This window comes from Grus americana, chromosome 3, assembly GCF_028858705.1.
Source record: "Grus americana isolate bGruAme1 chromosome 3, bGruAme1.mat, whole genome shotgun sequence".
Classification (NCBI taxonomy): domain Eukaryota; kingdom Metazoa; phylum Chordata; class Aves; order Gruiformes; family Gruidae; genus Grus; species Grus americana.
The window spans coordinates 78,527,874-78,552,318 of record NC_072854.1 but is presented as its reverse complement, the minus strand read 5'-3'; the positions used below and the strand labels follow the sequence as shown (position 1 = coordinate 78,552,318).

Below are 24,445 nucleotides of genomic sequence, written 5' to 3'. Positions count from 1 at the left end.
GACATCAAGTGACTTTTTAACCACAGCAATCACAGTGGAGGCTCTGGTTGTAATACTATTTCCTTTTCTGAAAGAAGCTGCATTCCAGGTTCCTCTCCACTGTCAGAAATACAGCTCTGCACCCGAGGAGGATAGAAATACAGCACAACTAGCCTGTGTCACTGACCCCACCACTATTTACTCTTTCATAAGTTGCTGGTTAAGCTGTAAAAGTCACTTCTTTCCAATCACTGCTACAGGTATTAGGCCAAGAAATTCTCCTCTCTGATTAATGAAAATCAGCCTCCTTTGTTGATTCTCCATATAAAATTAATTTGAAGTTTTCATCTATTCATTAGGAGATACTGACTTCACTTGTAAATATATTTTAAAAGGACAGGTAAGGCAGAACATATTAACAAGAGCCCCACTGGTTTATGACAATGCTGTTATGAATGCAGAATCAAATAACAAACAGTACAAAAAACATTTAATGCAAAGTTAAATACAATACAAACTTTATTAAAAATAGGTTGCAAGTGAAATACAGTAGAAATGGGAAACTACAGCAGTTTTGATGTTTTTCATAATAATGCACAGACAAATATGAAAAGCACTTTTACACATATTCACACTTGACCCGAATGCCCAATAGCGGCCAAATCCACTCGACTGAAGGTTATAGGTATTTTTTGCTAAGCCTTTTTCAGATTCTAGCAGCAACAGTAATTCAGCCACAGCATAAGGTTTTTTTCCTTAAGAAAAATTTGTCACTGTAAGGCTGCTAGTGTTCTCAAGATAAATTGGGAGAGGCTTGCTTTTCCTGATTAACAGACATAGCAAGCATGCAGATCCTTCATTAACACTTTGAACCAGTTTAATCTTCTACTTCATATTTAACAGGTGAAACGGTAAAAGCACACTTTCAAATAAGAAACCTGAAATACGTAAAAAATATTTACACTCCGATTTTCATTAACTTGCATTTATTTATCATACAACTCTTATTAAAAGTGATTTCTTTCCTAAGGCAGTGAAAGTCTACCCCTTTGTATTTGGAAGTGTGCACAATTCCCTAAATATATATTTATAAGAGAACAATATGATACAGGAAAAAAAAATCATCTAAAGCCAGTAAAGGGCTTTGTCAAATAGAAAATTTGTTTGGAATCACAATATATATTGTCTTAACATCACACAATGAGAAAAAAACTCTGATGAGGTCCTTATTCCCAACATCATCAGCCACATATGTACAGCTGAAGAAATAGTGGGAGGAAAAAAGATTAACAATTTAAAATTAAATAAGGCTATTACAGTGTGAAAAAATAGCTTGAACTGCCAATAAGATTTTCAGTACAACAGTAACAGGATGTCAGTAAAGCCAGCTAGACTAAAGAGCAGCTCACTAGCGCTGCTGCTTCCTCAGCACGCGCAGAGATGGTTGGTTGCCAGCGCACCAAGTCTGTGAACGACTCACTAACTTTCTCACTCCCAGCCAGTGGTATTGGATTTGATGCTTCACACTAATATGCCAGTTCACTTCTCCACAGGAAAAAAAAAAAAAGAAAAAGATATTGCTAAATTGATAATAGCAGACTTATCAATACTGTTCCTTGCCTAATTGCCTAATAACTTCTAATCTACCTTCCTTAGAAAACATACGTATCTGTTCTGCTCACCTTGGAACTGAATCACCTTTAACACAGTACTAACATTTTGGTCCTAACCGATGAAGGGCCACTAGTGTAACCTACTATCTATTGCTTACGTAATTTTTAATAAAACAATTATCCAAAGGTTTTATCTTCACATTTTTGTAAGTCTGAAGCACACGTAGTAGGGATGCATTGACATTCAGACTTTTCCATAACTACAGATAAATTCTTACGCAACCATTTTAGACCCAACAAATACATAGGACTAGAAATGTTTTTATCCCAAGGCTCTACCTACAGAATGTGTGTTATTCCAGTACTAAGTAATGGTAAGATCTGTATTGATATGCTGATCATTGGATGAACACCATACAGTATGTCAAACTTGCATATAAAGCCTTATTTAAGGTGGCCCAGATATTGACTTCTTTAACAACCTAAAATACTAATTTCTAGTGCACAGTTCAGTTTAGGCAGTTCAAGCTATTCTCACTCTCTCTGCTCAGCAGCTAAAACAAAAGTGTGTCTGTAAAACACCAGGAAACAGAACTTATCTTTGACAAGTGCTACTTGGTCTGGTGCACAAGAACTTAACCCCCAAAACAGAAAGAGAAAAAAAGTTACCTTCACGTGATTCATATCTTAAAATTTTACAGTGCTTTCATTGTATAAACCACAAGCTCCTGGCAAAGTAATCAGTTTTCTTGCTATTGCAACATCTCTAAATCTTAATTAACAGTCTTAGATATAGAGGAATCAAAGTCACTCCTTTCAGAAAACATTCATTTTCTGTTCATTAGTAGTGTGCCCCCCATCTCAATCCCTCAATTTAGAGATCTTCAGTTACATCTGATAAGGTGCTTTAATCTTACTTTGTGTTCAACTCATTTTCCAGTTCCATTAATTTCCTAGAAGCTTTTACTTTATTGGATACATCCTGACCCTGTGAAAAAAGTCGTTGGCGTTCCCTGAATGTCAAGTTTTCTGGTGCTCCAGGTAAATCTGTATCTTGACTGGAAAGGGGAAAAAAAAAAGTCTTTGTTATAATTCTTATCTACAATATCCTTAAATATTGTAATTCTTAGTGACACGTACCGACTGTTAGCTTTTTTGACTACAGCAGAAGACTCTGTTTAGTGTTCTGCAAGGTTCTGTTCCCCACGCATACCTTTAATTCTGACATTGTGCTATCACTTTGAGAAATTAATGGCTCATGAGCGATCTCTGGCACATTAGCATGAATGAAACTGCTCGCCAATTTCCAAAGTCAAGTGCAGGTGTAAACTAAGGCTGTGTCTGTATTAACACAGCATTGCTGTTATGGCTAAATCAGTGGCACCTGTCCAGGAAAAAGCACTGGAATACAAAGCTTTTATGGCTTAGTACTTTTATGGCTACTAGTACTGAGGTATGTTGTAGCGGCTGCAACACCTCTGCATCTTCTTCTATACTGGCAAAGCTTCAAAGTCACAGAATCACAGAATGGTTTGGGTTGGAAGGGACCTCAAAGACCATCTAGTTCCAACCCCCCTGCCATGGGCAGGGACACCCTCCACTAGACCACGTTGCCCAAAGCCCCATCCAGCCTGGCCTTGAACACTGCCAGGGAGGGGGCAGCCACAGCTGCTCTGGGCAACCTGTGCCAGTGCCTCACCACCCTCACAGGGAAGAATTTCTTTCTAACATCTAATCTAAATCGACCCTCCTTCAGCTTAAACCCATTACCCCTTGTCCTGTCACTACACTCCCTGATAAACAGTCCCTCTCCAGCTTTCCTGTAGGCCCTTTCAGGTACTGGAAGGCCACAATTAGATCTCCCCAGAGCCGCCTTTTCTCCAGGCTGAACAGCCCCAACTCTCTCAGCCTGTCCTCATAGGAGAGGTGCTCCAGCCCTCTGATCAGCTTTGTGGCCTCCTCTGGACTCTCTCCAACAGCTCCATGTCTCTCCTGTACTGGGGCCCCCAGAGCTGGACGCAGTACTCCAGGTGGGGTCTCACAAGAGCGGAGTAGAGGGGCAGGATCACCTCCCTTGACCTGCTGGTCACACTTGTTTTGATGCAGCCCAGGACACAGTTGGCTTTCTGGGCTGCAAGTGCACACTGCTGGCTCATGTGGAGCTTCTCATCAATCAATACCCCCAAGTCCTTCTCCTCGGGGCTGCTTTCAATCCATTCCTTGCCCTATAGTTGTGCTTGGGATTGTGCCGACCCAGGTGCAGGACCTTGCACTTGGCCTTGTTGAACTTCATGTGATTCACACGGGCCCACCTCTCCAGCCTGTCAAGGTCCCTCTGGATGGCATCCCTTCCCTCCAGTGTGTCGACCCCACCACACAGCTTGGTGTCATCAGCAAACTTGCTGAGGGTGCTCTCAATCCCACTGTCCGTGTCACTGACAAAGATGTTAAACAGTGCCGGTGCCAGTACCGACCCCTGAGGAAAGCCACTCCTCACTGATCTCCACTCAGACATTGAGCCGTTGACCACAACTCTTTGAGTGCGACCATCCAGCCAATTCCTTATCCACCGAGTGGTCCATCCATCGAATCTATGTCTCTCCAATTTAGAGACAAGGATGTCGTGCGGGACAGTGTCAAATGCCTCGCACAAGTCCAGGTAGATGACATCAGTTGCTCTTCCCTTGTCCACCAATGCTGTAACCCCATCACAGAAGGCCACCAAATTTGTCAGGCATGATTTGCCCTTAGTGAAGCAATGTTGGCTGCCACCAACCACCTCTCTACTCTCCGTGTGCCTGAGCACAGTTTCCAGGAGGGAGTGCAATCATTGCCTAAGCTCTTGCACTTATCTCTCATCCTTGCAACAAACCAATTTTTGCATTATTTGTTTCTGACCACCATAGTGAAGATCTCAAATCATTCTTAGTTGGAGCTGTAACAATACTTTACATGTGTGACTAACTCTTATATAATAAAGTTTTAATACGTATTTCAATTTCTCAGTCAGAAGAGGTTTCACTTGCAGCTCCAAGAGGTCTCTGCTCTGCACAGTCCACTGAAACATTAAGTATGTTTGAAAATGCAGGAACTGGGCTATCAGCTTCTGTAGAATCCTAGCCAAGCCCAGTCACATCTTCAGTATGCTACACAGTAAAGCTTGCCACTCACATATAAGATACAGCCCACATTATTTATGCCTATTATAAATTTGGTAAGAATCCCACTTGAGAGGTACTGTTCAGATTCATAAATACACCTGAAACAGTTGTTCATTTACAATGATTTACTGAGTTTACTCAGTTGTAGCACTGAAATTTGCTGCTGTGAAGTAGTACTTCAGATCACCTAAAGACTTGTGGAGAACTTACCTGTATTTTATAGTAACCCAAGATACCCCAGAGCCAAGTGCAGAACTCTTGAATAGCTCACAGATACACATCACCACCAGAAATAAAATGCTGCAGAAGTTAGTCAAGTCAGCTTTTGTTAATGGACTCCTGCATGTTACCTTTTAGATCTTTTGTCTCTTGGATCCCGATAAACTTCATGGGCCCCAACAGCTGCTCCTGATCCAGTGTATGAATTTATTCCTTATGCAAAAGAAAAAGTAAGTTGAAGGGCTGCAGTTACAACACAAAAGTTTTATATTGTATTTTTTCAAAAAGGTGCAGTGCTTTTTTTCAAGAAATAATCTCAAACTAGAATCAGAAATAAATTTAGAGGGTCATCTGACCTGCAGAATATTTAAAACCAGTACTACTAAATTCTACCTCCCCTCAAAACAGCTCTGAATTTTATTCCTAATTTTAAGTCAGAACACATTTTGTTTAGATGATCTAGCACATATCAATCAAATCATGGCCTTATTATGGCTTACTGTAAGACAGACATTAAAAGTTGTTCCAGGAGATTGATGGAAAGGGCAACACACTGCATTATCCTGTAACAAGCTCCACAGGAAATAAGTTAGCTGCAGCTGCTCTCTTTATCACGCTAAAAGTAAGCTAGTATCCATCTTTGCAATTCAGTAGAGTCAGAATTTTTGTCTCTGTTTAGTCTGATTCAGTAAACTGTATCACTCAGAAAATGCCCTCTTCCCCCTCACCCTTCAATTTAAATTTCAAGCAAGTATCTTGCAGCACTGCACCTTTAGTTTAAGTTGATACAACACACAGGTTTTACACATTATATTAATTCTTTCTAAAGGCCACAAGACAAAACCTTTTCTTTCCAATAAAAAAGTTTCATGATTTAATCTATATTTGAGACCATATTCTCTTAATAACTGTCAGGAAAAGAGTAAAAATAAGTGTCAGCACAATACTCAGATTTGTCTTCAGACAGTTCTGGTCTCAATATTGTATGTGTTATGTCTTGTGAACCTTCTTTGGTACAGAAGGGAATGTTTGCTTCTTCCACTGGTATATGTAACTTCTCATAAATATTCAATAACAGAGACACAGGAGGTTGGAACACACAGGTAAATTTAGCTAGCGTGTTGTAGGCTAAATTTTTTCCACCAAAAATTTGTAGCAGACCAAATCATACAAGGTATGCCAGGCATAGGAAGATTTTTTTTTTCCCCCTTTCAGACATGAGCCTTACACACATACAAGTACTACCTCCTTCTCTACTTTGAGAAGTCTGGATCCACAAGCTGTGGTTCACACTTCCACCTGCTTTAGGACAGCAGTTTTGGTTTGGGTGCCAGCTTTTTTCTTGGTTAGTCAACAGACCCAGTGGTCTTAAGAGACCCAGTGGAAGAAGGTACGAGAGCAAAATTTGCAGAAGCGTGGTTTACTAGAGTTAACATTCAGAACAGAAGAGAGCTGTAAAGGACAGGAATGTAACAGTCAGCGAGATGGGAGATGGTAAACTGCACAGTGAATTCTGCATTTTGTGCAAACGGCTTTGTACGTTACGCAGGCAGTCTTCAGAGAAGCTTGAGCAATCAGGTGAAGTTAACCTGTTCTCATGGCTATTTTAAAAATTATGAAATAAGAGTATTCAGAATTAGTTGTATGGTTTATGAATTAGGTTATTAAAGGCGAAGCATCATACTACAATATTCCTTAATGGTTACCAAAACCCTAAGCAAATCTTTGTAGGACGTCCTTCTGATTGTTTTCCAGGAAAACCAAACACGCACACACAAAAGATATCACTGAACATTTCACTTTCCTGAGATTCATTTTTCCATTACAATTAACAGAAAGCAGGGCTGGGAAATGCAGTTATATATGAAATGGCATTCCGGGTTGCGGATGATGGGAGGCAGAAGAGTGGTGGTGACAACTAGTGACTGATGGTTCTACAGTTACTTAATTCATCGCATGTACAGCCTTCAAAGTGCCAAATAAGGAAGGGAAGCAAGGGCCTTTGAAAGCCTACGTGTTGTGATGGAAGGCACATTTTACACTCTATTATAGTCAGTTTCAAATAAGAATTTCTAGGAAAAAAAGCCCTTTGAAAGACTACAGAGTACAAAAGTTTCATGTCAGAAGCCTGCCGTTTCAGAATATTCCTGAGAACAAGCTGACAACGTAGATAGTCACAGTGCTTAAAGAGAATCTTTTCCGCATATTTCCTGTCTGTTTTTAATCTTAATTCTGTGTGATACAAGGTGCTCAAAAGCTAGAGTCCTTCTGATACAAAACCACGATTTCGGATCACTGGCTATGGGTTTATCAGTGGGCTCATGTGCACTGTAGGCAGGCAGCATAGAATTATTTGCATTGTAATGGCAGCTCATAACACATGGTGTACAGTGTGTCTACTTGTACTCCAGTCTAAGGACAACCCACTGAAGAGCTAAAACCTTCCCTCACCTTCCTTTAAGGTTTGGAACCTATGACAGAGCCAGACAGGAGTGACAGACAGGCTTGCACGATCCATAGGGACTATAACATCACCAGATCCCCCAGGAAACACCAGCGTAAACAAACAGGTTGGGTTTGTTTGGGTTTTTTTTCCCCTCTCTCACTTTTAAAGAAGTATCAGTGTGGATACTTTTTATGCAACTTGGATGCTGTACTGACCCCAAACAGTGAAACTGCCAAACACCAACTGTATCAGTTGGACAGTAAGTGACCTAAACCACTGCCCCTTTAGCAGTATTAAAACTATGCAATGCTGTGCAGAGCTTCTCTTCGGCACTGGAAGCCGTTCAACTGTCGCAGAAGGTAAATTGCACTGCAAAGGAAAGGATGCCTTGCTGGAAAATGATGACTTGAGCCTTAATTGAAAAGGATGCAGAGAGGAAGCTCAGGGTATCATGGCCTCATACATATCCTAAATCAGATTCATACACTAATGCTGCTGGATTAGAAGTGCTTCTGGTAGATAGAATCTATCCCAAGGCTCACGTGCTCCATCAGACCAGCGCAGACCACACCTCTGATTAAAGAAAGTGATTTTCATAATTTGTTAGGTGGCCAAGAAGGTGATCAGGGATATACCGTGTTGCGTGCTTCCACATTTGTCGAGACGAATCCAATAAACAAGTTACCCATTTCGCAAGAAGCCAGCATAAACATTTTCCCTTGCTATCTCAGGTGACCTGCTACCCTTTGAATTTTTGAAGGATGATTTGATCAGCTGGAGTTGGTTGTCAGGCATTTGTTGACTTCCAGCACAAGTAAAAAGAATGAACCAGGGGAATGTCATGGCCACAATTCCCTTCAGAAGAATATGGAAGAAAAATGTAGGAGAAGCACTGGCAAATGATGAAATTTAATTTTCATCTCTCTTCGCAAGAAAATGGCACTGTACAAATCAGAAATACAGGAATGGTGCCTGATACATTAAACTAACTGTATGTCCTATATATCTCTTGGTGCTTGTATATTTAAGAACTGCGTCCACCAAGGTCATTTTTAAAGCCATTTGCACACACTAGTCAGAGAGAACCCTGGTACCAATAATGAAAGCAGAAGATAAGCTCTGTCCATGAACCCATTAGAAAAGTTTTCCTGTGTCCAAGAAAGGTGCACTTCCAGATGCCCTGAGTAACCAGCGGTCAGTCATACAAAACAAATCACTGAAAGATACAGGATGAAAGCCAAAACCAACAGTACTTTGAATTGGTTGAGTAAGTTAAAATCATTTCCGATTCATTGTGTGAAAGAGGGATTTTTTGCTTTTGAAGAGTTTGGGTAAGGAACAAGGAAATTTGAGAGATCAGAACAATTAAAAATTGGAGGATTCATATTAATATCAGGATTTTAAGTTAGATCACCATAGTGAAAATAGTGATTAAGTGGGAAAAAAAAAAATCACAAAGGAAGCGATTAAATCTACAGCACCAGAGTTGAAAACATAAGGATAGTTCTGTAGAGATGATTGATTTCACGGTGTCTACCTTTAGAGCTGCTGGCATGGAGGAAACTCGGTTTGTTTGGTGGGGGCAGGGGCTGGCTTTTTTTGACAGTAGTACTGTTGGCATTGACTGGAGATGACTGGAATGAGTTGGACAGAAAGAGGCCATCTGAAACTGGGCGAGGCTGGCGGGAGGGCTGCTGTGGCTTAAGGGTGGCAGGAGGAAAGTCACCATAAGATTTTCTTGTGCTGGAGTACTTATCCTGACCTGCTAGATTGGAATCCTCCTCCTCATCATCATCATCATTGTATGCAACAAACTTGGCAGTATAAATCGTGTCAGGGGAGAGGACCTGTGTTTTGAGGTAAGAGGTGTTTCGCTGAGGTGGGGGAGGAGGAGCGTTAGATGAAGGGGTTGGGGATGGGAGTTCATATTCCCGTGGAAGCGGAGGTCTGTACAGACCAGGCTCGTCAGGTTCCAGTAATCTTCGTTCTGCTTCATCGTGCTGCCTGCGCCTTTCGGCCTCTAAGCGACTGTAATACTCCTCTTCCTGTCGCCTCTGTAAGTCCATGGGAAACAGAAACATGGTGGTCAGAAAGACAGACATTTCAATCCAAGAGAGAGTTAAGTTTTCCATCACTAAGCTTACAAACATCTTTTTTGTCTCCTTTTCTGGCAATAAGCAGGGCATCTATATGGGCTCATACAAAGGATATTTACTACTACTACAAAAAAACCACAACACGGCAGTTGTCCTGTAACACAGTGTTGCGGTTATTTCCAGATTTGCCTCTGGTAACTAAGGCAGCTGCCTGCGTGAACTAAGGGCAATTCCAGCATTTATTACTCAAAATGTAACTACAGTTAATAAGGGGTAGATTTACTAAAGCTGTAAAGAAACTGTGGGAGAGGGAAATAACTAAAATTAACTACCATCTTAAAAAAGGAACTTTGTAATTTTGCTGCATGCTTATACAATGTAAATTAATCAACAGAGCCTTGCAATAGATGACTTGTAACAAAGCTTCTAGTATAAATACCAGGAAAACTACTTGCACATAGAAATCAAATTACAAAGAACTTTTCTAAAACAGACATCAAATAACTGTTTTTTAAAAACAGTTCTAAAAAATTAAAACCCCCTATGCTAATGATATTTGTATGAGGTTACTGACCATTTTAAAGGCCATGAAATATCTTCTATGTATTTTTCCATTTTAAAAAGATTTTTACTGTTTTAAACTAAATAGCATTTAATTCTGTTCAGCTCTTGTCTAAGCCACATTGTAAATTAATACAAAGGTCTATTCAGTAGTTTGTTTGATAATGAATTAAAACATGTATTTGGAAACCATATGCTACAGAACCTCTTTTGTCTAAGCAAAGTATAACTTCTGCTGGGAATACATGGCATTTTGAACAACCATCCTTTCTGGTTTTAATCCATGTGTTTAAAAAAAAATCTACCTTATCTGCACACCACCGTGAGCCAGATATATAAAATATAAATAAATAATTCTGATCATCTAGAGCAAAAACATGAAAACTCATCTCCTTGTACTACCCTCTAAAACCACTGTAGTGGTCAGACAGTACTGAGTTCTGAGTTGGCAGATGTACAAGTGTCTCAGTCAAGATCTGTCAGTGAAAACCCTTTCAACTGTGTGATCTAAATGTCACTTGGCTGTGTCACTGTTAGAAACTAAGAAAGCCTTGGCTGGTTTTTTTGTTTGTTTTTTTTAAGCTTCCTGCAGTATATTTTTAAATCCTTTCCTCAGTCCAGACACACCTTCCTCACTTCTCACTGTCACCACCTCCAGCTTAGCTTTCTTCTACTCATCAACCCATACTGCTTATAGAAAAGAGTTTAACAAAGCTCGAAAACAATCTAACAAAACAAATTAACAAAGTGAACATATCTATGGGTTTGTTTTTTGGGGGTTTGTTTTTGTTTGGGGTTTTTTTTTTTAATATTTGCTCAACCTTCCAAGATGAAATTTCTCTCAACATTAACAGCTCACCCTCTTTCTTCATTCTGAAGTCAGTGTTACTAACAGGCAAGTCTTCAATCTGAACAATAGTACTGTCCTTTCTCTAGGAAGAAGACGGTCTTAAACATGCTAAGAGTCAAATGAGGTGCTTTGTATTCCAGTTTTGAACAATAAAGCTTCTTAAATTCAAGTATAATGTTCTGAAGGAATCTAGGAGCCTGAATTTCTAGAATCTGTTTGATTGCACAGCAACTCATCTGCTGAAATTATTTACTTCCTTTCCAGAAACCAATTCCTTTTCCTCCCATAGCCCAAACATAAGAGACAACAGGGAGTACTCATCTCCACTCTACTGTATTTCATATTTCTCTATCTGTATAAAACAATTACTGCAAAAAATTTTAAGTTTCAACGCTGAGACACAGAAAAACCCTACGCCAGTAACTCAGCCATTACACTAAAGAGGGTAGGCAAGTCAAGGAAACCAGGAGGTAATTGCTTTCTGTCGTAACTTTCAGAAAAGGTTCTGAAGGCAAGCCCTTGCCACTGCTAAAAACCTTCAGCCCGTAACCCTACCGCACTGTGTCTGCAATACCAGTCAACTCCAGCCACCACAAACAGGATACTTGTTTAAGTACTTTTTGTTTTATATTGGATAAGCCGAAGCCGTGGGCCATGACCGTTAGCACTAGGGCTAGCGTGTCAACCCCTGCTGACCCAACACAGAGCTGTTACTGGCCAGGCTAAAGAGGAGAGGCCCATGAGAACCCCTGCAGCACTAGGAAGATCACAACCTTTTCTTCAGCCTCTCTTCTGGTCCGCTCCTCCTCTTGCTGTCGGCGCTCTTCCTCCTGCCTGGCCCTGTCTTCCGCTTCCCGTTTGCGCATTTCTTCCAACTGTTGCTGCCGTCTGCGTTCTTCATCCTGTAACTAACAGGCACACAGCTTTAATTTTTTCATCACTCAGGTGAGTAAGATGGGTCAAAAAAAAAAGTAACCTGAGTATTTGCAAATAAAAATAACTCATTCAGTAGAAAATGCTATACTAGAAATAAATCAATATAATTTCCAGCTGTAAACACTATGCTTTGTTACATTGTTTTCCCTAAAATCCCAAAAAAAGAAAAAAAAAAAAAAAAGAGATGCACAGAACTACATACATAAAAGCACAAAACACACAGGGAGACATTTTTGCAGTCATATACAAACCCCTAGCAGAAGACTGAGGTGACTCACGTTCCAGACAGCTTCAGTAACCATACTCTCATAGGTACAGTAAAGTGAAATTAAATACTTGGAACCAAGAGCCCAGAGCTCCAGCAGCCAATTGGCTTTTCAGTTTGGATTAGTATTTAAGCACCGGAAAATCATGACTCATTAGTCAAAGGGTCAATCCATTTAAAGTAACAGGCTCATTCAGCAAGTCTGCAAATAGTCTCAGGAGATAAATAAAATCTCCCACTGTATCTGCAGCAGATGTGTTTTGGAAAAAGCAAAGAGTGAGGCAAAGAAATCTTTGACTACTGAGATTAAACGGCTCACATGAACAACTGATGTCCAGACATCACTATTTTATATATGTTTATGATAAACACTGCACAGATAAGGAAACTGAGCAACAATCCAGACTCTGCATGACTCTCTAAAGCTAGCAGTAAGCAAGCCGTCGATGGACAGGAATATTCACTGGCATAGTAATGTTCACAAGTAGAAATTAACTGGACTACACTCTGTGTTACTTCTTAGTGCAGCGCAAGAGATATCTGTCCCCATCCAAGACCTTTTGTACTGATTGGTGTATCTTGCTACAAGCTGCGCATAACACAGATACTTCTCTACTCCTGCACTTGTTTTTACAATCCAGCTTCATTTACAGAGAAAGGCCCTTAAGACACAAAGCAATAATGATATAGGAAGAGAAATTTAGTTTCAATAGCCTTTGTGAGGACAATCTTCACATAGGTATCTCTCCCCCTCAATTAATTAACAGACAATGTACTTTAAAGCAGATTAAGTTTTCTCATCAATTTTCCAATCAATTCTAAACATGATTTTTTTTTTCTTTGGACTAATTTTCTGGTAATTATTTGCCCCACTGTTCATGGAGTAGTTCTGTTATGGGTTATCTTATGACCTTGTACAACAGGTAGTTTTGAAAACATTTGCCTTTGTCGCTTCTCCATCTTGAAGCAGCTATACCAACTAATTCAAGTGAAAACACATCTGATTTGAAGTGTTAAAACCCACCATTTTTGAGCATGAAAGCTAAAGAACTAAATTAATTAACTTCACTTAGATAGGAATTTGGCAAACGTATACCAGAGGATGCTACCTCCAAGTAAATTCCCCTTATTTAGGGCTAAAACTTTTGTAATTCCTAACTGAAAATGACATAAAATAGAGATCGAGCTCATTATATACAGTAAAGCAGGGAATAAAGTAGTTAACCAACTCCCTGCTTCCTGCTTGGATTAAGACCTCTTCTTCTCTTGGTTATTAAAAAGACATTATTTTAGCAAAGGAGATAATATTGCTGTCAAAAGAAAAGACAGCTAGTAATTCAAAAGAGTTTATAGAAGAGAAGCAATTTCCTCTCAAAAAACCAACAAACCCACAAAACCCCCCAAAACTGCAGAGTAAAAAATGACATGAAAACTCCTTGACTTTGTCCCAACTGCATTTAGAGAAAATCTCTGAACACGGCAGTTACTGATCCCAGGTTACAGCACAGATGCCTTTTCGCTTAGTAGCAAATATTCCTATTCAAATGCACTTAAACAAGAACGTATTTCAAACTAAAAGGGAAGTTTCCTTTTCTTGTGATCATAACTAAAGAAGGGAAAACTGGGCAGGGTGCTGTTGTCAACAGCTGAACCATAATAATTGCAAAGACAACTGTATCCAGGTCAGAGGCTATTCTAAACATAATTCCTAGCAAAAAGGCCAAAAGTGATATGTAAGGCACAAGCGGGAACAGAGCAACTATCAGAGTGTGACATTTTGTTTCTTTACTATTCGTGACGAGTTCCCGCTTTGGAGCGTTCCCAGGCGAAGGCAGGGAGCAGTGGGATGGCGAGGCACCCGTGGCGCTTGCAGGCAGCCGTGCCTGTGACTGCATACAACAGCGCCCAGCTCAAATCGAACCCCCTAATTTTCAAGACGCTAAGGAAAGCTAGCTTCACACCTCCCATTTCTAGTAAGAGGGCTACAAGATTCCCAGGCTGAGTATTTGGATTCAGTACTTCTCCATCCCAATTAGTTTTTCTCTAGTTTAAAAGCCATGTTTTCATGTAATTTACCGTACTTCCACAGTTTCTCCAAAGCAACACGTTTATACTGTAACAGGTAGAAACAACTGAGCTGCGCAGCCAGAGTGACGGAGAAGTGCATCCTCCCAGCTGTAACTGAGCTAAGCAGCTAAGTACAAAGCACTAATTCTTTCCCCTGCATTGTCCCAGTTCTACTGGCAAGTGCCAACGGTTTGCTCACGCACCCAACTCTGTCCCCCTATTGCCAACACAACGCTTGCAGCACTATTCCTACCTAAGAGAGGGCATAAAAGGCCACCTTTCTTCTGAGCTATCGCTCCTCGTAACGCACCAGCCCATCAGTGCCTTATCAGAAATGTTAAGATGGTCACGGGACTGGCAGGCACCCAGGCAGTCTCAGATTCCAGACAAAATTCATTTGTCCAAGCACTGCTTGGAATGCTTTAAGAGAAGTTCCAGAAGAACTTTAAATTTATAACTATTTATTTATGACAACTAAAGCTGGGTCAATTCTTTTAGTGGCCCAGGGAATTTAAAAAGACAAACACTAGCCAAGTTGAAAATTCATGCATTAACTATTCATCACCTTTTACCAGCCTTTTAATCAGCAGAATAGTTATCACCAATGCTCATGTCAGACATACAGAAAAAAGCACGGAGCATTCCAAAGTGTATTTTTTTCCCCTTTAGAAACTACAAAGTAATTTCTTGGGTACATGAAGTAGTATAGGATAGATGCAACTATACCCAGGAAGTCATGTGAACAGTATGAAAATGATGGAAATTAGGAAAAAGAGGTATTTGCTGGGTATAGCGTTCAACATCATCTATTTCAGAAATAGCGTGCTTTCTTTTTTTAAAGCTAAATTTATGAACATAATAAATCTTTAACTGATTCAGGGCATGGATCCATCTAGCGCAGTATTGTGTCTCTGACCATGGCAAGAAGAGCTGCACATGAGCCTGCCCATTTCTTCTGGTATTTCCCCAGCATTCAGAGGTGTCAGCTGGGATAGCCTTGTGTAATCCGTTGAGTAGCTGTTTACAGGCATCGAGTCTATGAATTTGCCTAATCCATTTTTAAAGCTGATGATACTGTCTCTGCCTTTACAACCTCCTGTCGCAGAAAGATCCAGAAGTTCACAGCCTGCTTGGCAAAGCACTTTATCCCGTCACAGCTCTGGGGACCAAGGCTTAAGCACAAAAATATAGGAGTAGTAGTAAGAAAAAAAACATTGATAGATACTAAGTCTGAAAAATCCATGACTCCTGGCTTGCCCGTTAATTCAGAAAGCCGACACACTTCACCTGTCTCCTTGCTGTCAACTGCTTAACACTGATATACCACACAGATACAAAACCAAACACCTTAGACAGACTTGCTAAATCTAAAGTATGCATTTTAAAAGATGATGATTTTAAAAAAATCAAGTAGCGCTGAATATCCAAATTTATATTTTCAACAGTCATGTTTACAGTTTTTTTCCAGCAGTGCAAATTAATTATACTAACAGGACTTGCAAGCATTGCCCTTCATGCAAATTGATATACTAATTATATAGAAATACACTTTGAAGGGGATGTATTTCCTCTCTAGAAGACTACAGAACTCTTTTTCCATGTACCCATTTCCAATGAGAGCAATAAAATACAGAATTAGCTGGAGTCATAGCAATTACTGCTCCTGTTTGAAAGCCTGTCATGTTTTAGATGGGAGAGAATGGTATTAACCAATTGAAATTATATGGTAACTTAATAATTGCATGTTTATGTGACCTACTTGTAAATATTAGTTCAGAAGTAATTTTTACTTTAATGAGAAAATTGTAACACCTGTAAACAACCAGGTTTCAGCATGTCCTGAAACACTATGCTGTATTATTGGGCTCTCAGGACAATTTCTCTTCAGATTGGAAAGGAACTGTGGTGTTGCTAGAGCTGTTCTAAAACCTGAAGGGGTGGGGAAGGGAGGAAATCTTACCTCACAGCCTGTTCAAAGTTATTAGTACGGTTTTATAAAGACGATTGCACAAAACATCAAATACACAGTTTTATATTAGAGCACTGCTACAACAAACAAATCAAGGCTACAAGCAGAATATCACATCTAAAAAGAAGGAAACATAGGGAAAGGAGTCACCACATCTGGAAACATTCAAATGCATGCTTACAGTTAACTTACTGCTTCTTGTATCACAACGATTTTGGAACACCCAAAGATGCCAAATCATCATCCAAAGCACACAGAATGGTAATTAATAATATCAGGAATTGAAATGGGAAAGAGATATTGAAGAGAAAGAAACAAACATACCAAATCTAGAACAGAGATTGCTGGCACAGCAGTCTGCTGCAGGTAGTAAGAAAGGGGAAAAAAAGAAAGATGCACAGTGAAAATAAAGATAGGTTAGACTTGTGCTATTTCAAAAGCATTTTCTTTTATTTGTTAAGTCAGCTGCTTTAGAATGAGGAACTGAATTGACATAATTCTGAAATACAGAAATGAAAACAATCAAATAATCTGAAATTTTTATCAGTATCAGTTTGACTTATTCAAAACCTCAGTATTTCTCCAGAGATGCTACTTATTGCATCTCTAGTAGCATAGACAGTGAAATGTAACCAAAATGCAAACATTACTTCAGTTCAAGACAACTGTTACTTTTTTAGTTTCAAAATGCTCCAAAATGCTGGAAGAACTTTATGCACAAATAGTATCTTAAATCCAGCACTTACAGAGAAGACTGACATGATGTTATGCAATACAACTGGCTGTTTTTTGCCTTGCTACAGTAAAGTTTTAAAGACACTGTTAAAACAGCAGTTTTACATGGATTTTTTTATGCCCATAAGTAACTGCCTACGTGCTACAAATACATGTTAGTGATGCTGGGCTTTAACGTAACCTGTTTGCCAAAGATATATTTAGCTTTTCCTTTCTTCAGTTTCCAAGTTTGAGGTATCTATTGTTTTACAGAGTAATAAAGTTAGCCACAAGAAAAAAGGAAAGCAATGCAGACTGCAGTAAATATGAGAAGAGTAAGTTTAGGAAACCAAGCTGCCAAAACAATCCTGAACGCAAATACTACTCAAGCCAATAGCTATTTCTGAATGTTAAAATAAGCACATGCAAACATTTCTCAAGAATTAAATTTGCTTATCACAGAATTAAGTTGACTTTTCAACAGACAGAAGACACTCAGAGCTAGTTTTTAAGCCTGTCAAAGCATAGCTATTGGTATGTAACTTTGGTATCCGTGCTATTATTCAGAAAAGAAATTTTCCTATAGAAATTGTTTCCCAGTAACAATAGATTTAACAGATTCTGAGACACAACAGCCACCAGTAGGGTGATAAAAAACCTTCATCATCCTATTGAGTTGTATTATCTTATTAGATATATTATGAGCTTTCACCATGCTGAAGCTAAAGTAAGCAAACCTTGTTGGATACCATGCAAAATCCAGGTATGTATGAGCTGGAGCCCTGTCAGGGTGTATCCAAATGCACATAGCTCAGCCTAACACTTCCTCACCGAAGGGCTGGGGTCACCACTGAGGTGGTGGTAAAGGTAGAGGCAGCAGCTGCCTTAGCCCCAGCCTCTGCTTGGAGAAGACCAGCAAAGTGGAACCTCAGTTCAGCTCACTGTTCCCTGGAAAAAGCATGCATTCAGGGTCTGCCTTTAGGTCCCAGACACTGAATAAGAACACTTAGAGGAAAATATATTGGGGGGGGAAGGTGGAGAAGGGAAAAAAAAACCCCAACCAACGAATCCCACACTATTTTTTTTTCCCCAATTCTCCTACAGACTTTCATCATTTCAAATGGTTTTGCTTACCTTCCTGCAAGCAAATTCCTGCCACATTTAACCTTCTAATCGTACTCCAGCTACATGGCAAAATCCCTTTATCCACAGGGAATTTCTTTCCCCACAACCAGAAAAGTAAATTCAACTGCCAGCTTGGATTCTATAACAGGTAGCTTTGATACTTTCATAACACATCACTTAACTGGTGAAGCCACTTTAAGTTAGCAATTTTGAAATTCAAGGTATTTAAGAAAGCTTCATCCTCCTTTACCCTACAAGAACATCAAAATACTCGGACAGAGCCAGAGAACCCACCAAGATATCTATTCACAGGGCTTTTGTCTAGAAAGGATTATCCCCTTTTACCCTTGCTCTTCTTTCTGCCTCCAGTCGCTGCATGATGAGCATAGTATCCACATCATCATCCTCCTCTTCATCATCATCTTCATCCTTTTGCTTTGATTCTTGGAGTCGCTTTTGGAACTGCCACTCAAGCATGAGTTTGCGGAGGCGGTCATTTTCTTCCGCTGTACGATCAGGCTTGTTCTGAAGCTCCTGAATCTCTTTACTCAGCATGTCCACAATGTGCATCTGCTGCTGCTTCTCCAGTTTCTCCTTGGCATCCCGTTTCCAGGGATCTGGAGAGAGGCTATCACTAGATGACAGTTCTTCCTTGCTGATAGTAATGTACTGCAGATCTCTCCGCTCAATAGTCCGAGGCTGCTGCTGGGGCTGCAACTCTCGAATGACTGTTTCTTGAGACCTCTGCAAAGTTGAAGATTTTTCTGATTTCACTTGCTGAAGGGAAACAGGAGGAACCACAGGCTGAGTAGGAATTAGTGGCTGAGAACGCATTTGGCCCAGTTTTCTCTCCTGCTCACGACGTTTCCTTTCTCGTTCTTCTTCCAAACGTGCCTTTTCCTTTTCATACCACCTCTGATGCTCTTCTCTTTTTTTACGCTCAGCAGCAGCTACCTGGGAGGATGCTTGTGCTCCTATCTGATTTGGAGGAGGGGGGGGAGGCAGAGGCAATTCCATTTGTAGTTCATCAAATTCAGCTGCATAATGCACTGGAGGAGGTGGTGGTGGTGGAGGAAGATCTGTTCTGATGGGCTGGGAAATGGCCACTGGAGTCGGCTGGCTAGCAGCTGGAGTTTTCCAACGGCCAGGTCCACTTTTAGTTAAACAAGAACCAGGCGAGACCGGTTTGGATGAATGGTTCAGGTGTTCTTGGCTAGATGTGCTAGAATCCACAGACGAATTCATCCACTGATCGCTGTCTGACTTCCGATCGATGTACTCTACATCCTTCCGTATAACAACTTCCAAACGATTCCTCTCTGGCTGGAAAACTTTATCTCTGAGTTCTTCCTGGGAACGAGCTACGCGCTGGAAAAAATTAAACAAGGCATGTATTTCATAGTCCATATATATTAAAGCATATTTGAAAATGGCTCACAGACTGCATTCTTATTACTGAAGGAAATTACTTTTACTGAATTTCAGCATTTCCATGCCCAATAAGTTTCCCAAACCCAACAATTAAATATTCTTCTCAGTCCTTTAAACTCATTCGAGTGATGAAAGACATTGCAACCTCTGAAATGCCTGGAAACCTGGAATGGGAGGAAGGATGAATGCAAAATGGAGTTTAAGCTGAAAACCTCCTCAGCTCGCCCAGTTTCTCAGGACTACCCCTGACAGCCCTCCCCCCATGTAAGCATGAGAGTCCTAGCAGCTTGGCAGAGCAGCTCGGGCATTCCAGCTCTGCCATTCAGGCTTCAACTGGCTTGACAGAACAGTTTTCCTATTGGGAAGGCAAACAGAAAGGCTGCCAAGGGAGAGACAAGGGAGCCTCTTACCCACTCTCCTCCACTAACAGGCGAGGTGACCCACAGGAAGCTCTCATTACTACAGTGCCATTCACGGGTACGGAGCCCGGGCAGTCTGGTCTAAATCCACCTGCTCTTGGGGCACAGGTGTATCGGTCTGCACTTTTGTTGCTTTTATTAGTGCATCAACCACCAAGTCTTTTTTTTTTTTTTTTTTTTTTTTTTTTTTTTTTAAATACAAGCTCAGGGTCTCACTGCACTGTACAACCTCCTTAAAAGGAATACTGGACCATAAATTAGGCTTATCAAATCTGTTAATGACTTTCTTGAAGCAAATATTTTCATAATTTGAATGCTATGAACTACTAAGCACTGAACACATAATGTACCAATTATCATACTGAGAGAAGACTAACAAAGCAAACTCCTTTTCTTTTTCCTCCATCAATGACCTTAACCATGACCTCTAAAGAATGCCGCCTTTGAGATGAACAAGTATATTTTTTATGCTCTATTAGTCCAGCAGAGCTGACCACACAGCTATTTGTGCTAGATTTGCTGTAAAGATGCACCTAGCCAAACGGTTTGCTAATGCCTTCAGAACAGAAAACAGGCAAACAGGCATTTCACATCAGTCAGTAGCTTACGGCAGGTTTGTTTTGTTTTTTTTTTTTTTTTTAACAAGCCCAGTTCGCACTGTAAAGATTAGAAGGATTTTTTTTTTTTTTAAATTTTAAAATTTTTTCAGAAAGTCTATTTTCCTCTATTTTCAACTTAAAAGAACTATTGTATGGTGGGGAAAAATTGCATACACTTTCAATGCTTGTGAGGAGCTAAAGCTTCTAACCGTTTGCTTTATGAAAATGCTTTTCCGCACTGCATGCAGCCTTAAGACCACAGCTCAAATTTGGTATATGACAATAACTTTAACAGATGGGGTTCATCTCACCTCATCTAAGCTACTCACTTAAGCTTGTCTTAAACAGGGGAGAGATGTTCGTCCAGGCAGCAACTCATCCCATTACGAGATGGAGATACTAGCCTCCCACCACTGACAAAGAGAGCCTAGACGTTAATTATGCAGCTAAGATTAGGCGAGATGAAATCATGAAATGTGAAGAAGTTGAGCATGGAAATTCAGCAAAATATTTCCATAGCTATTTGCCACAGTCATTGAATTTCCAGCATTATCCTTCAAAATGACCATCTGACTTCGGGTATAACATCTATTTTTTTAACAGCTGAAATAATTAGGATTTGATATCTATAATACTTTTATTCAATTGACTTTTTACTGAATTCACTTGCTGCTATATGTGTAAGAAATCAATAATCAATCCTTACTTTGCTTCTATGACACAATCTCAAGATATTTTACATGACACTGCTTTTCCAAAAGTAAAACACACAGAGTCTGGTGTAAGGCTCTGCTTTTATCACAAATTAAGAAATTGCAAAAAAGTTTTCTCTATATATTTTTAAGTCTCTGGTGGATTAGAGAAAAAGATGATCCACTGATTGGATTTAGTAGATCTAGATTTAATTTCCTGTATGGATTTGAGTAAAGTTCTTCTTTACAAAGAGCACAACAACATTATTTTTTGAATTTATAATGGTACAGTGGGGGTAAATTCATTTCAGGTCAAGAAGCATCTGCACTTTGACAACAGACACAACTTGGGAGGCGCGAGTGTTGTTTCTTTTGTTTTGTTTTTTAAACTGAGAGCAGGGAACATGTTTCAATGAAGACCTTGGATAGGTCTCAAAGTACTGTTTTATTTCATTTTTAATACTTCACTTTGTTACTTAAACAATGCATCCTGCAGGCAGAGATATTTTTCCACGTAAACCTTCTTGGAAGAGTGAAAGATTTAGTTTGCTTTTCAGAAAACCACAAAATGTTTTACAAGACAAACCCTACTACCATCTACACCCCATTACTTCTAACAGGGGGATAAAAACATGCCAGATAACAGGTCTGTACAACATGGCAACATAAATTTTAGGGAGGGGGAAAAAAAGTAAGGTTTCTGAACCCAAGCCAATCTTGGCAAAAGTACAGTTGTTCCCCCCCGTGGTACAGTTTGTCCTCAACAGCTCAGAGATTATAGAGAGTTGACTGTTCTGCAAAAATGTCTCCAGCAGTCTGGGAGCGGAAAGTAAGCAGTTTCTTTCTATTTTTTTCTTATATTGAAAGGAATTACTTCTCACCTGCATTGTAGTATTGATGGAATGATTACTTTCTGCCTGGATCTGTGGTTTTTCTTCATAATTTGGCCACTGACTTTGAGCCGGACCCATTCGATCCTGGGACTTTGAAGCTGGGAATGTGAAATATTCTCTAGTATAGGTCTGTGTTGGGATGGGATAAGCTTCAGGTCGTGGGGGCAGAGTCTGTTCCTGAAAATGGTGTAAAGAACATACGGTAGAAATTTATAGTCACACAGATGTGTATAGAATGTTATTCTAAAGATGCATTTTCCAAATGTTTTCATTTGGCTCAAGAGAGCATTATTTGTCTGAACAGGAGATAAAGAGGTTGTCTAGTATCAAATATAATTGTGGTTATGACTCATGTTTTTATGGTCTGAAAACAAGTACGCAATATTGAACAAACCTAAGAAATCACAAGGACAACTTCACGAACAAAATTTAATAAAATCGCTCAAAGCTGTCTCAATCTTTCATTAGCTGTAATAAGCAAAACCCCCACCCAGTTACTAGCACAAGCATTATGTTCAAATAGTTAAGACAGACACTGGTTTGACTCAAGCACACTGACGCTATTGATAGCTAAGGAAAGTTTAATAGCCAGCATTTAGTTGCCACTTCTGACCTCTGTACAAAGATTTCCAGTAGAGACTGAGGTTATTTTGGTGGTAGTTCCAGATGCATAAGCATTCTTTCCCCCGGGGCTTGGAGGCTGATCTGTTGGAAAGTTAAGGAAGCATTTACATGACTGTTAATAATAATTTACATAACTTCATAAAAGAATAGTATTCACAAAATAACTACAATTTTTCCTTTGAATAGTTCTAACAAGAGGCTTGCTCCACACGTTACTACTACATTGGCATTTTAAACTTAATCCATTTTTAAAAACAATTGTTCCCTTTTTGAATTCAACAGCCTCTAAAACTAGTGGAGGAGGCATCTACCCCCAAAAGAAGGATAATCTTACTTACTTGCTACATTGGGACTGGAGCGATGATCGGCTCTGTTCTTCATTAATCTATCATCCCCCGGCAGCTTCTTTGGCTCACTGTACTCTGTCCACGGCAGCTGAGGGCTCTCAGGTGACCCATTTTGAGTGGAGTTATTATACAGCTCAAAACCTTCACTCTTTGGTCGAGGTTTACCTGAGCCACGGCGGTCAGAAACTGTAACAGTTGGATATGTATTTTCCCCCTTCCACTTATATAAACTACTGTCTAGTGTATTACCTTTCAAACCAGAGCTACCTTGTATTTGTAATAAAAAATGAGCTCCCAGTAAAGCAAATGCTAGATTTTGAAATCTTGACTTCTTCAGATAACACTATCCCACTCTTGTATCAACTATACAGGATTCTTTGATTTGTATGCTTCCAAAGAGCTTTTGAAAAGGTACCACAAAATTTGGAAAAGCCAAACGTGCTTTACTGAAAAGTCTCTTGCTGACTCTCAGAGGCGTATGGCATCTGGGATGGTGTTGTAAACTGTGATAATAAGGATTTATTCTTTTAACCCATTCTTTTCTATTCTGTAGTACTACCCTGTATGTACAAAAGATCTCCCATTAAAATATATTTCCTTTACAAAATTATTTTACATAAGACTTATTTAAGTCTTTTGTTAGTTCACTGAAGCAGGATGATGAAATATAGGAGAAACATCCAAGAACAACTCATGATGAGACAGAAACATAAGAAGATACGTTGCAATATCTCTCATTTAAAAAAAAGTAATAAAAAAATTCAGTGGCAAAACACGTTCCAGGGGCTTCTGCTTGTATTTATTTCTTAGTAATTATATTGCACTCTCTGGTTACAAAGAAGTCATATTCCGAGAGGAAGAGAGAAACTTTCATGAAAAGGATAAAAAAGCCACTGAATTTCAATGCCCTTTGTATTCATTATACTCCATTTGTTAAAATAAAAATAATTTCAAATTAGAACTGTGTTTAAATACATCATTTAATTTTCTAAAGGTACATAGGTAAAGCATTTATTAATTATTAGATTAGCATAATTTCAAACAATATTTAAAAACAGATGAACTTTTGATAAGAAAGGAAATGCTTCTTTTCTGTGCAATTATATTTCTTCTCTGATTTAGTATTTTGGTAGTATTTGGCAAGCTACTGTGAACTACTATGTTTTCTGCATTCTAAGACTTATAAAGCTGTCAACAACATAAATAATATTAGCATTTTTACCTCTTTGCATCATTGGGGATGGCTGATTAAGCAGGGTTGCCAGACCATGGTAAATTGCTCCTTGTTTTGCTACTTCTAGTGTTACTACAGAACCTGTCCTAGTCATAAGTTCTGCTGCCCTGCAATAAATGCCAAAGCAAATAAAACAAAACAAAATTAGGCAGTATATTACTTAGTTCTCCTTATTATCAGTTTGTATGTCATGATCTCTCACGTT

At 39.5% G+C, this 24,445-nt stretch overlaps 1 protein-coding gene across 24 annotated transcripts in view; it reads right to left on the bottom strand.

Moving 5' to 3' along the window:
• Positions 1 to 483: 483 nt before the first annotated feature.
• Positions 484 to 24,445, bottom strand: part of AFDN (afadin, adherens junction formation factor) — a 132,678-nt gene continuing 108,716 nt past the window's right edge. For 6 of the 24 annotated variants that reach the window (XM_054820081.1, XM_054820091.1, XM_054820082.1 and 3 more), the window contains 9 exons: positions 24,229 to 24,347; positions 22,998 to 23,192; positions 22,649 to 22,740; positions 22,024 to 22,212; positions 18,347 to 19,369; positions 11,699 to 11,833; positions 9,181 to 9,472; positions 5,104 to 5,185; positions 484 to 2,650 (listed from right to left, as the gene is read on the bottom strand). In XM_054820081.1, coding sequence (XP_054676056.1) covers positions 2,506 to 2,650; positions 5,104 to 5,185; positions 9,181 to 9,472; positions 11,699 to 11,833; positions 18,347 to 19,369; positions 22,024 to 22,212; positions 22,649 to 22,740; positions 22,998 to 23,192; positions 24,229 to 24,347 — 2,272 coding nt within the window. In that variant the 3' untranslated portion in view covers positions 484 to 2,505. Of the gene's footprint in view, positions 2,651 to 5,103; positions 5,186 to 8,955; positions 9,473 to 11,698; positions 11,834 to 16,486; positions 16,523 to 18,346; positions 19,370 to 22,023; positions 22,213 to 22,648; positions 22,741 to 22,997; positions 23,193 to 24,228; positions 24,348 to 24,445 lie in introns of those variants that run through there. The other 18 variants (XM_054820071.1, XM_054820070.1, XM_054820073.1 and 15 more) reach the window with 11 other exon arrangements.